This window comes from Myzus persicae, unplaced genomic scaffold (assembly GCF_001856785.1).
Source record: "Myzus persicae strain clone G006 unplaced genomic scaffold, MPER_G0061.0, whole genome shotgun sequence".
Taxonomy (NCBI): Eukaryota; Metazoa; Arthropoda; class Insecta; order Hemiptera; family Aphididae; genus Myzus; species Myzus persicae.
Genome location: NW_019103432.1, coordinates 126,017 through 138,990, shown reverse-complemented (window position 1 = coordinate 138,990; position 12,974 = coordinate 126,017). Strand labels below are relative to the sequence as shown.

The 12,974-nt window shown below is 31.7% G+C and overlaps 3 protein-coding genes and 1 non-coding gene across 4 annotated transcripts; 3 read left to right on the top strand and 1 right to left on the bottom strand.

Moving 5' to 3' along the window:
• Positions 1-2,500: 2,500 nt before the first annotated feature.
• Positions 2,501-4,036, top strand: LOC111034520 (protein NipSnap). Its single transcript, XM_022315789.1, has 5 exons — positions 2,501-2,808; positions 2,910-3,116; positions 3,221-3,386; positions 3,449-3,716; positions 3,778-4,036. The coding sequence occupies exons 1-5, from the start codon at positions 2,738-2,740 to the stop codon at positions 3,924-3,926; spliced, it is 861 nt and encodes a 286-aa protein (XP_022171481.1). The 5' UTR covers positions 2,501-2,737; the 3' UTR covers positions 3,927-4,036.
• A 2,901-nt stretch (positions 4,037-6,937) lies between these two features.
• Positions 6,938-9,170, bottom strand: LOC111034522 (N-acetylglucosaminyl-phosphatidylinositol de-N-acetylase). The gene is made up of 5 exons (XM_022315792.1): positions 8,581-9,170; positions 8,409-8,502; positions 8,151-8,347; positions 7,353-7,480; positions 6,938-7,271 (listed from the first exon to the last, which is right to left on the bottom strand). Exons 1-5 carry the CDS (start codon positions 8,849-8,851, stop codon positions 7,164-7,166), a joined length of 798 nt encoding a protein of 265 aa, XP_022171484.1. The 5' UTR covers positions 8,852-9,170; the 3' UTR covers positions 6,938-7,163.
• Positions 9,171-9,260: 90 nt separating this feature from the next.
• On the top strand, positions 9,261-9,332 carry Trnap-cgg. The gene has a single exon. It is a non-coding gene; the product is annotated as a tRNA-Pro (tRNA).
• A 2,376-nt stretch (positions 9,333-11,708) lies between these two features.
• LOC111034523 lies at positions 11,709-12,324 on the top strand. Its single transcript, XM_022315793.1, has one exon. It carries the CDS (start codon positions 11,787-11,789, stop codon positions 12,282-12,284), a length of 498 nt encoding a protein of 165 aa, XP_022171485.1. The 5' UTR covers positions 11,709-11,786; the 3' UTR covers positions 12,285-12,324.
• The last annotated feature ends 650 nt before the right edge of the window (positions 12,325-12,974 follow it).

The window sequence follows — 12,974 nt, the reverse complement described above, 5'->3', positions numbered from 1 at the left end:
GTGCATAATATAGTCACATTAAATAGAAGTATTAGGTACAGTAATACCTAAATACCCGTACCTATATAATATCCACAGTTTATATCCGATTCCATTGAATATTTTTTTCATTAAGAACACATTTGAGGTAAACACACTTATGCACACAAACGATCGCAAGAGATTCCATCAGTTCATTTCCGGTTTCTCCGGTACAAGACATTGTGACGTCAACTAATGTAAAGAAGACAAGTTATTTGAAAATTCACTTGAGTGGTTACTAATATAAAGCTAAAAAGCCAAAACTCGTAAGTAATCAAGAACTGTACGCAAACCAATTAATTAATAGTACCTAGAAAATTTCCTCTTATTCTTGTCGTCGTTAAAAAACTTAGTTTTTTCTTTTATTCACCGTTTTTATTTTACTTGACTGGAAACGGGTCTTATTTCCAGGGAAAGGAGAATGTGTACGGATACTAGGTAGGGAGTTATGTATACTGGTATAATAGATTATTGCCACAGATATAGATACATAATACCTAACTAGATTGCAGCTGTATGCCTGTATACCATTATACAATAATACAATATAAAATAAAAGTAAAAAATTATAATTAGCCACTTATCGTAGTAGTGAAGGTAGTAGGTACTAATAAGCTTCCAATTGATGTATTTTTAGAGAATTGAATCGTTAAAATGTGTTTTTTATTGATAGGCCACATTAAATATCCAACTATCCATATAATTACAACATTAATTAAAATATATTGAAATACAAGGCTAAATCAATTAGGTAAAAATTACTTTGTAAGTGATTTTTTGAATCATGTAATTAAACGCCAGCAATTGACAAAAGCAATAATATTTATTATTTTATAATCAATACCTTTTACTATATTTTTGTACCTGAAGAATATTGTTTTATTTGTTTTTATAGAACAAATTTACCTAACCTTGTAAGTAGGCACATAAATTCTTGTACCTATAGTTCTGTGTACATTGATTTTGGAGTTTGGGCAAACTCTAAATGAATCTAGTTGGTACTTTTGAGAGGTTAAAGTAGAAAATTTCCGATAGTTTTCAAAAGTGTTAGGGTAAAGAAAGCAAAAATTTTTGAAAAACAGGAATTTTGACTCATAGGTAACCATTTTTTGTCCAAATAGTTTTTGTTTTTTTGGTGTAGCTGAAAAAAACAGATCTATAACATTTTTACCTAATTTTTTATAACAATTTTCTGTGTACTATAGAATTTTAAAAATATTTTGACTATTTTGAACTATTTATAGTCATATGAATTTTTTTTTAAATTTACTGTCAACACCTAAGTACTGGTTTACTGTACGTCTGTACCTACTACAGTAGAGCGACAATGACCTACCCACATTTTATAACTTGCATTTGTCTCTAATCTGTAATTTATTTACTTTACACATTTTTTTTATATCTATTTATGTGCTTATGTAAATTAGTTCATCTTGTAGGTACTATTGTTTTAATAGGTACTTAATTTCCTGTAAAAATATAAATTACCCATGTAGGCACGAGGTACCTATACATAATAATAAGTAGGAAGGTACCTTTCATTGATATTTGACATTCGTTTACTTTTTCTTTCTTATTGAAAATATTAAATTGTATATTTTCTACGAAGTATGACGATTTGATTTGACCAATAAGGATCCAGCAAGTAACTATCGTGATCACGATTCTCAATTAGGTACTTAGGGGGACGAGGTGACCGAGTGGTCTGACTCTTCCGCTGCGACGCAGCCGGTCGCGGTTCGATCCTCGGCCACCGGGCGGCATTTTTCTCCGGACAAGACCGACCGGAGAGCAAGTGCTGCCATCCCCCACCCCCGGGGCATGGCAGAAACCTACGGGTGCCCCATTCGAAATTCTGCCAAAACAAACACACACGTGTTCCCCCTACCGTTCCAAAAACCTACAAACCATCAATACAAAAACCTACAGTACCTACTAATAGCTAATGGCCACAGTTGCCGGGCTCAGGATCAATAAAAAAAAAAAAAAAAAAAAAAAAATTAGGTACTTAGATATCCTCTAATAAATACTTATTGTTGAACTAACTATAAAATCACTTAAAATTTAAACAGCAGTGACTACTGACTACCAACTATTTTGATTGGTTAAGAATAAATAATTATCTTAACAACAATCACAACTATAATAAAACGCAGGTTTAAGCAGAGAGTAATAAGTGCCTTTAGACAATGATACCTATTTAAAACTAGTGTGTGGAGTGTGAGTGTATGTGACTTGCGTCAGCTGTGTGACTGTGTGTGTAGTAAACAATATTATTATCGTGAGTCCCAAATCCCAATCGTCCCCATACAATATTATTATTTTTTACTCTATGCCATATCATTATAATTTATAATATTATTATATATTATTTCGTCACGGGTTCAACATCATCATCATCATCAATCAACATCATCACTTGTTGAGAACCGAGAAGACAAATCGGTAATGGATAGATAACAACGAATGATGGTTGTTAGTCCATGAACTTTGTTATCGCCAGAAGACGACACGGTGATAATATACACGACGTCATGCTCACGACTGCCCTGAGCAGTGCCCACTGAATACTCAATACTCACAGAATGAGTGGTTTGACGAGCCGGTGGAAATGAAGAATTGACAATAGTATAATAATATACTCAAGGTACCTACCTATTGTTTTTCAAATTGCAATTAACTACGTTTTTAAACGGCCGTACACAAAATTCTCAAAATGTTTAATTCCATACTGAAACAGTGTACGCTCTCGTGTGCAAAGCAAATCGCCGTACCATTGCAATTCAGGTGAGTCGGTGTTACTTTTAGGCACGATGATGGCACCCAGTAATTATTCATGGATCGTCAGTAGTGTATTAACATTGCATTATCCAAATTTTTTTCTACAGATGTTTGTCTTTGAGCTCGGTCTCTCTCAAAGACAACAAAGAATTGGAAAATAACACTAATGAGGGATGGTTGAAGAAATTGCTGGTTCGACGAATAGAACCAACTAAAGAACAACACTCTCGTATGTTATCAGATAAAGAAGTGATATATGAATTACAAACGCACAACGTACGTCCTGATTCGACTGATAAATATATGAAAAACTAGTAAGGCATAATTTAAATGTCTAATGCATCATTGTTAATTGTTATAATTGCAGCCTATAGATATCCAACAATAATAAGCTTCTTTTTTAAAATTATTATTCAAGTGAACAGGTGGTCCAGTTATGTCAAAAAATACCTAACTTAAAGTATGAACTGATTGGATCTTGGTCTGTACGTGTAGGTGACCTAGACCAATATGTACATTTATGGAAACATCAAGGTGGTTATGCAGCAATTGATAAAACCAATACAATTTTAATTCAAAATCAAGTAAGTTTTTTGATATGATTAATTTCTTAGAAATGCATTCATGGTGGTATTGATTATTTAAGGAGTACACAAAATTACGCAATCAATGTGGCCAGTTCTTACGTTCGAGGCATCTACAGTACTTGTTAGCTTTCAGTTTCTGGCCTTCTATTGAATTAAAATCTGGTTCCAACATATATGAGATTCGTAGCTATAGTTTGAAACCAGGTACAATGATTGAGTGGGGTAATAATTGGGCTCGAGCAATCAATCACCGGCGTTCAAACGACGAGCCATTTGCTGGCTTCTTCTCTCAAGTGGGTCGTCTCTATAATGTTCATCATTTTTGGTGTAAGTATTTTTGTTATAAAAAATTGATAGAATGAAAATATACATTATTGAAATATTTTAGGTTATAAAAATTTAGAAGTACGTACACAAACTAGAGAAGCTGCTTGGATGTCCCCTGGATGGGATGAGTGTGTTGCATACACAGTTCCACTAATTAAAGAAATGCAATCTAAAATACTACATCCTACACCTTTTTCCCCAACTCAGTAATATTTATTATGGATATGTTATTCTGAAACAATTGTTTTGTGGTCCTTACTTTTTTATTCGTGTTATTGGATCATAATTTTAATTCCAATAAAATCATTTTTATTTATTAATTATTATTTTTTCTTATTACATTTACAAGAGTGTCAAATTTAGACATTGTTCCTTTATTTTAATATCAAAACATAATCATAGAAATATAATATGTATATGACTTTAATAGTATATTGTTGATTAACTGATTTTTATTATCAGATAATGTGCATTTAATATGTTTTATAGTAAAATACATTAACCTAATGATAGTGAATTAATTATCTTAATTTTTTTAATTATTCAACATACAATTATAATATGTAATTTTAATTAGGTACATAGTGACAACAATTAATGAGTTTGAGAGGCACTAAGTAGTGCCAATCGACAGATTACATTACAAGATCTCAAGGTCTTGTTTGATTTAAACAATCAGGTTGACTGAATAAAAAAACAATTTATTATTATTATTATTTATTTGGTTAGTTGAGAGTGTTGGGAAGTCTTAGTAGAGTTAATTATTCCTGATGAACCTTTTTGTTTGTATTTGTTTTCGAGGACAGAAGGAGGAACTGCTGTTAGCATTGCTTTTCCTCCAGCTACAATTGTGTGCTAATAAACAAATATATTGATACAACAATATGGAAACAACCTTGCAAACTTTCCTTAGCGATTCCTGATGAAATTAGAAGTAGAACGATTTTGATTTATCTTAGATTAGGTTAGCAGAGCCTCTTACCTGGATGCTATAAATGTGTAAGATCTCATTGGTCTGATGATAGCTTTATAAGTAATTGTTTATGGATGACTTAGATGGAAGTGGGCATTACAAGTGAAGACACAGTGTTTAAAATGTTTAGCCCAAGTTAGTTGTCTATAAAAACACCAAATCTAAATTATCCTTAATGACTGAATAACAATAAAATATTACTAACTCAGAATGTAACAAAAAGACCTGACAAACGAAAGAACTTCTGTTCCAATCAAAAAATTTTTATTTGATTTTATTTTACATAATTTACAGATGCTTGTCTTCAATGCATACATACTTAAATTTTATTCTTTAATATTTAAAACAAAATTTTTTATCATTTAATACAATTTTTTTTTAAATTCAAGCAGCTGATTTGTAAATTTGGTTTTTAGAAAAATGTTGATTGTAAATACATTTATTCAAGGTGTGTATTTTACAATTTTTTGAGATCTCATTATTTTTGTTAGGTAGAGTTTATCTAGACAAAAAAACAATTTCAATTCAAAAAATAAAAAATTTAAATAGGTACTTACTTCTTCAAATTAATGAGTTCAAAAAAATTTGAACATAATTATAAGGACATTAAGACATTTAAAAAACCATAAAATGTAACTACTTGACTTTGATAAATCTTTTTACAATCAAAAGTTTTCTAAAATTCAGATTTACAAATAGGCAATTTAGAAAATAAAATTTAAGATGTTATATTATATGTGTGCCTTTGAGTCAATAAAATGTATAGAAAATAAATTTTAAAATATTGATTAGACTAAAAGTTATTTAATTTGTTAGATCTTCTAGTTACACCGTGTATGCTATAAATATTTTATTGTAATAATAAAGTTTAAAACTAAAAATAAATAATTCATGGACTGGTCTATTTCAGGACACTAAATTGTTAGCCGTTAGGTTTTTATTTTTATTTATTACCTACAAACTACAGTTGGACAATTGTATAGGTCTAAGTTGTTCTTAATTCTTAAGGATGAATAAAGTTAGTTTTGTCTGAAGAAAAGGCCAAAAAATTGGGTTGGTCCTCAATCATAATAACTTCATTAATTCTGTATGCTAACTGTACTATTAAGTAACAAGTATAAACTATTATACTGCTTTTATAAAAATTGCCCTGGGATAAAAAAATACAATAACCTTAATTAATTAAGATTGGTATATGTTAAGGTGTACCTAATTATATTATTATAATTAGTAAATTTGTTATTCTTTAATTTTTAATATTCATAAGAAGATGTACTATGATATTCATAATATAAAAAATAGAGAAAAATTCATCTAGTATTCAATAATTAATATTAACTATAAATTGTTCTTTATAATCATGATCTATATGCATTATTTATATTTATAGAAGTAATATGCGAATATGTGGTAACTACACTTGGGTAAGTGCCGTAGTCTTGAAATACATACAACTTATGATAAGGCTATGGCAGTACTTATCAACCAAAATTATTTATAAAATAAAATCATTAATCATCAAGAGCATGTGAACACCATATATTATATTGTTTTCTCTGACCCATGTGAAAAATATCTAATTGTCTTTCAGTAGAACTAATCTTGTGTTCGTAGCTTTAATATAAGAGTGAATTATCCTATAATAAATCTTTAAGTTAGGAATATTATTTCAATTGGAATGGAAGATATAACTTAAAGTATATAAAATATAAGTTTATAAAATTTAATTATCATAAAAAAGCCAACTTACACATTTTCACAGACTGATAGAGCTCTTAACCTTAACTGCAGTTATAATAAGTCAATTCACACTAGTTTTAGTTGACTACACAAGATTGGTTCTGATGAACAACAATTTGCCATGTAGCAGCATGGGTCAAAGAAAAAACAAATAGTGCGCCAACATTTTCTTAATCATAATTCATAGATCAGAATACATTAAATATATCATAGTCTCAGGTTACGACTATAGAATTCAAATTCAGTAGTGATATGGCTATATGCCTATATAGGTACATTATATAATTAGTGTCATACATAAATTGTTAATTTTTCACATCAGTACATAGCACTTAAATTTTTAAAACAACTGCAGTCAAAAAACAATTCTAATTTGTGTTTTTTCCTATATTCAATTGATACAACTATGCTATCAATATGAGATATAGTTGACTTGTTTTTAGATATTTGTATTTAATTAATTTAAATTTGGCTAATCTAAATTTAAAGCTAAACAATTGTAATCAAATTAATAAAAAAAAATTCAGTTTATTTTAGTAATACGTTTTGGCATTTTCAATCTTTAGTAACAAATTACAATAATTTTTGGAAAATGAAAACTGTACAAAAAAAAATATATTAACAATAATGAGACATTATTTAACTGTTATAGTAAACAAATTATCACAGTCATGAACTACTTAAAAGTATAAGTAATTAAAAACTAATATTATTCTAAGATGATAAGTCAAAAGTTACTCGGCAGAAATGGCTGTAAAAGTGTTTACTCTGGTGTATCTAGAAAATTTCATATACAGTTTTCTGAACCAAATGTACTGAGAATGGTGTGCTTGCATTGCTTTCTAAAACACAAATATTTTTTTTTTTTTTAATAAATTTACAGTTATAGCATACAGTTGCAAATAAAAAAATGAATTATTTACAGTTACACAATTTTGTTCCATTGTTGAAATAGTACATTTAAAGTCTGAGGTGTTATTGAATAACCCATCAATAAATTTGACATATTTCCGTAAAATATTGACTGAATCCAGTGAATATACACGACAGTCTAAATTGTAAACATTTAATCATCGATTATTTTTATATTAGTTATTTTCAAGGACCAGGATTCATATACATTGGCATGTTTGTTTTTGCAACTTTTGATTACTGCTATTGTCGATAATGAGTACAAATCAGCCCATGTTGATGGTTTTATAATACTTTTTTTCAGATATTTTTGTATATTTTGACAAAATGAATAGTTTTATGTTATATTGTGTTAAATGACATTTCATTGCCCTCTTGGGGAAGTAACAACATTTATATAAACAAATATTAAGAATGTCATAATAGATAGTGTACAGAGTTTCAGTAAATTTAAGAACATATTAAGGTCTAATAGAAGATCATTCATTTTTGAAAATTTAAATTATCATGTACCTAAATATTTCATGTAATGCATTTGAATAGGGTTTATCATTTTAGAACAATATTTTTTTAGATTATAGAACTTTTTTGAAATGTTTTGGTAATATTTTTGGAGTATCTTAACATATTTATTAAGAGTAGTACTTTATAGCGAATAGAACTTTGTAAACATTTTTTTTGTGTTCTAAGTGGTTATTTAGTAATATTTATTTGGTATATTTTAAATAAACCAAATGCATGTTTCATTATTTTTTAATGCATATAAATCCTAGCCCTAGTCATTTCTTATTATATTATATTGCACTTACAACCTGGGAGCAATTTATTATAAACCAAATGGAATAATGCTAAGTATATTGATATATGATTTCGATGGCCACTAACGCCATAGCTGTCAAATGTCAAAACAGTATCAATTTCTAATTGTTCTACGTGCTCAGAAATCTTGTCGGCCAGTAAAATTGTGTCCCAGTCCACACGTGGGTTGTCAGGAAGCAAAGTGTTTCTGAAATCAATCACTTAAGTAACAACAATACATATGGTGGTCAATACCATTAATAATTTACTTGCACAACAGTATATTGCCCTCTTCAATGCCCAATATTTTGCAGCTCTCATAGAGTTCAGCTTTTCGCAGTGAGCCCTTTCCTTCGAAGTCACCTGAAATATATTATTATTGACAATCTATTGAGAACTGTCATAAGGTGTTGCCGCCGCTATTGGCTTATTAGTCATTACCAACGGATAGACACATTAAGTAAAGGTGAACGTCTTTCATTTTGGACAGCTTCTGTATGACCGGACCAAAAAACATACATTCGTCATCAGGATGTGCGGTGATCAATAGCACTCTGTGTGGCGTGTTCTCCAGTTCTATCATCTTCTGCCTGCGCGAGGCCCTCAAACATGTCCAGACGTATCCAACAACGAGGGCCGACGCTGTCATCAGCATAGCCGAACTCAGGTCTATGACTTCGAAAATGTTTTGATGAAATATTTTATACAACATTTTACTTTCAGTAAATAGGATCGCTGTGCGTCGATGTTGACTTTATTACTTTATGCTGTCTACTAATAAATAGGCAAGAAGGAACTATTACAGCTGTGCACAACGACTGAGTGTGTACACATTTCGAAGTCCCATGATCCAACGATCAATGAGGATCAATGAGCAGACCGTGGACAAAAGTATGGTAGAGCAAGAGCAGAATTGCAGAATATTAGATTTTTGGTTTTCAGACGACAGACGTTTTAAACTTCAAAAACACCGTGTCACCGTCCACGGTTCCACGCTCAAGATAACACGTTTTTTTTTTATCAACACTATCAACACCGTCGATTTTTGTTCTGTGGTTTTACTTATCATTTTCTGACTAGTTTACGTTATATTACTACAGTTTACAGAAGCGTCGCAGCAAGGCCTGTTGGTCTAGGGGTATGATTCTCGCTTCGGGTGCGAGAGGTCCCGGGTTCAAATCCCGGACAGGCCCGTAAATTTTTAACAACCCGCTTATGAGGACCCTGGTGAAAATGGAGGGTAATTCATCAATACAACACAGTTCGCCGACGAATGTTCTTTCGCCGTTTACTAGAAATAAAAGATCGACTGTTTTTTTCGATTTATTACACATTCGATAAATTATAATGTATTTTAAAACAGATGGCAACCGTTTATTCGCATACTAAAATCCCATTGAAAAAACACCTTTCGGTTTCCCTTATTTTCCAATTTTTCTTTCCGTAAAAACTTCATTCCAAATATTAAGAACGTTTTGAAAAAAAAAAATGAGCCGAACCAATTCAGTCAAGGTGGTTTCCAACGAACAGATTTTTATTACCCAGAACTACAGAAGATAAGAGTTTATTTTGATGTATAGATAAAACTGCTTAAATTGTTTACCAATGCTTAAGAAATCCTAAGCGTGCCTTAAAGAAATTGAAGAAATTACCTGGTCATTAATCCTTAGAATTCGACTTACGAACTCTAAAATGTTAATTCCTTATAAGTTTTGTCTATCTCGAACCAAAAAATATTTCTACGGGAAAGTCAAAGTAAATTTTTATGAGCGTTTGAAGTGGAAATTTTCACAAAATTGGATATTCACTCGATTTCTCTTTTTATTTTGTTGCAATTCAAGAAACGAATGACAGTAGATACTTGAAATGTACACCAAATTTTTATTTTACCATTTTCCTATACTTTTTACATTTTTCAAAATATTTTGACTCGTATTGATCTGTTTATGGACTTTTTTATATTATTTATTGATCATTTCCTTAATAAGTATTTTTAATTTAATTTTTTTAATTTTCTATTTCTGTATTTCGTCTTCATCAACTACAGCGTCAGCGTGTGTGGATTCAATCGTCCGACTCTTGTGAATCGGCGCAGTAAATATACTTTTACAGTTTTACGTGTAGACACAATGTGGTGTTCATACTACAACAATAAAATCAATAGTCATTATTATTTTTGTTTTAGATTCTGAGCCAAGCGATTAATGTATTGATTTTATCTGTTTGTTTTAGAGCAGAAAAAATCTCACCATACCTGTAAACTTATAACTACTTTCACGTCGCCAAAACCTTTGATATATTTTATTGAGATTTGGTACGTAGATAAAAAAAAATGTTGGTTAAAATTCTTCATGAGCCATTATTCTGTTGAAATAATTAAAATCGTATTAGTATTACGTAAAATAAAAAACAACATTTTACTTTGCAAACAAAATTTTTATTTCATAATCGAACAATTCTCAATTGTATGTTCAAATAACATAGGTATAAAAATGATTTTAACTCTATCAAACATTTTGAATTAGTTGTATGCTGAAAGAATAAAAAATGCAATAGAAAGCGAGGCGACGTGGACTGTGGAGGGCACGTGATGGCGAATGGATGGTGCAGTGATTTCTGCAAGTGGCCACCATTGGTCACCAATACAGCATTCTCACGGCCGTTCTGCGGGGCGGACAAGGGTCGCGGCCGCGTTTGCTCGAGACGCGAAGACGACCATAGCGGCGGACGAAGCCCGGCCACGGCGACCGCGAGATCGACGGCAGTTGACGACGAGCGGCTAGTGCGCGATGTTGTGCTCGTGACGGTCCTGCTCCTGTAGGTGCTGAAGGCGTTGACTATTGTGTTGGCGAAAAACGGTGACCTAAGCTCTGTGCTTGCGGAATCGGCGACGATCGGTCATCGGTGGCCTGCGGGATGAGACCACTGGGTGAAACTGGAAGAGAATCTGCGGACAGCACCGCTGTTCTAATACTTCCCGCGGTTTCGTCCTGGCGTCCCATCGGCACCGTGTCTGCCGCACCCGATAGCCCTGCAGCCGTCGAGTCGCGCACCACCGAACCCTGACACTTTTCGTTCCCTCGAGTCCGGCGCTGCTGACGTCCTTGTTCCTAGCTATACCCTTTAGGCTTTGATTATAGTTTTCTATCACCCACTCACTGTGAGCTCCGCCACTAGTCGTCTTCGTGTAGCACTACAGTCGTCACAGGTACCACGGGGTGGCTTCGTTGACCACCTCGGTACCTCTAGCCACCGCCGCTATCCGGTCTCGTCACCGCCTGGTGAGCTGAGCGGCTCGGTTTGAATTTTTTCGCTCGCGAGCCACGAAAACCGCGAGCCAAAGATTTTCGGTCTCGATGTCGTGCTTAAAGGATATTTAATTAATATTTGAGCCAAATTCGTTCGTCATATTTGAACGGCTTTTTCACGTTCCTGAGTCGAATCCAGTGCTTCTGTATTTAATCATTATTTTATTTAAAAAACTTCGTCGAGCATAACAGTATTATATAATTTTTTACATATGTACCTATTGAATTTAAATATGATTCAATTATGCAGATATATAACCAATTAATAATTACTTATTGCATTAATTTATTTTATCGTTATTAGTTATTACCTACATTAAATTAACTAAATAATAAGCAATGAGTAAACTATTCAGATCTAAGCTTCTTTCCAGAGAAACTAAGAAAAAGCTTTATATTTCCTACTTACGGCCCATAGTAATGTATGGGTGCGAAACGTCGTCCACCACTAAAGGGGACGAGACAAAGCTTTTAATATTTGAAAGAAAGATCCTCAGAAGAATATATGGTCCCATGTATAATACGGAAACAGGGGAGTACGAAAGGAGAACAAATGCAAATATTGAAAGAATCTTTAATGGACCAAATATCCAAACATATCTTGCCTCAAAGAGACTGGAATGGGCTGGTCACATATGGCGAGATAAGGACAGCCAAATGAGACAAGTTATGATATCTAAACCAAATAAAACACGCCCCAGAGGAAGACCACGTCAGCGTTGGATGGACTGGGTAAAGAAAGACTTAATGCAAGTAGATGAAACTGCAATAATTGAGGATGCAGACAACAGAGACCGATGGAGAGGCATAGTAGAAGCTAAAAAAAAAAATAAGTAGGTACATACATTGCAAGTGTGAACTAATATAACTAATATCATCATATTTTATTATAGTACAAGTATAACAGTATTTGATATTTTAATCAGTAAGTTAGTAAGTATATTATTTATAACCAATAACCATACTATTTATAAATATTATAAAATGTATATGCCATTTATATTATGAAAATAACGTTCAGCAGATCACGTTTAGCTCAGTTAACTTAAATATTAGAGTGAATTGATCTCTTATTAAAATTAAAGGTAAGATTATTATGGAGGGCTTCTCGTGGGCTTTTTATTATATTTTAGTTTTAAAGAGAGTTATGACTTTATGAGTATTTAAAAATTGTGAATTGCTTGTACTACTTAAAAGCTAAAGTAACTGATTATTTCAATTCGTGTTAATTTTTATACTGTATGTTTTTAAATTATTTTTGTATACATTTTCATTAACTTTTACATAAATAATAATACGTGTATCATAATTTTAAATAATATGTACAACTATTATTTATTATTAAAATAATACAAATAAAATACATACCTAATACCTATATATCATTACTATATATATGTGCATATCATATAAATGTTGTATATTATATTATCTAGTTATTTTTTTTCCGAACTATTTTCGAAATTTTTTTTCCCTCTGAATAGCTGACACCTCTAAATAACAGACAAAATTACGGCGGCCAAGAGT

Excerpts from the sequence above, each read along its gene's own strand:
- LOC111034520 (XM_022315789.1), top strand. The coding sequence starts at position 2,738 with ATGTTTAATTCCATACTGAAACAGTGTACGCTCTCGTGTGCAAAGCAA. Across the intron at positions 2,809-2,909 it reads GCCGTACCATTGCAATTCAG|ATGTTTGTCTTTGAGCTCGG; the intron begins GTGAGTCGGTGT and ends TTTTTTCTACAG. Across the intron at positions 3,387-3,448 it reads CAATTTTAATTCAAAATCAA|GAGTACACAAAATTACGCAA; the intron begins GTAAGTTTTTTG and ends TGATTATTTAAG.
- LOC111034522 (XM_022315792.1), bottom strand. The coding sequence starts at position 8,851 with ATGTTGTATAAAATATTTCATCAAAACATTTTCGAAGTCATAGACCTG. Across the intron at positions 8,503-8,580 it reads CTTAATGTGTCTATCCGTTG|GTGACTTCGAAGGAAAGGGC; the intron begins GTAATGACTAAT and ends AATATATTTCAG. Across the intron at positions 7,272-7,352 it reads TGGAACAAAATTGTGTAACT|AAAGCAATGCAAGCACACCA; the intron begins GTAAATAATTCA and ends TTTGTGTTTTAG.
- LOC111034523 (XM_022315793.1), top strand. The coding sequence starts at position 11,787 with ATGAGTAAACTATTCAGATCTAAGCTTCTTTCCAGAGAAACTAAGAAA.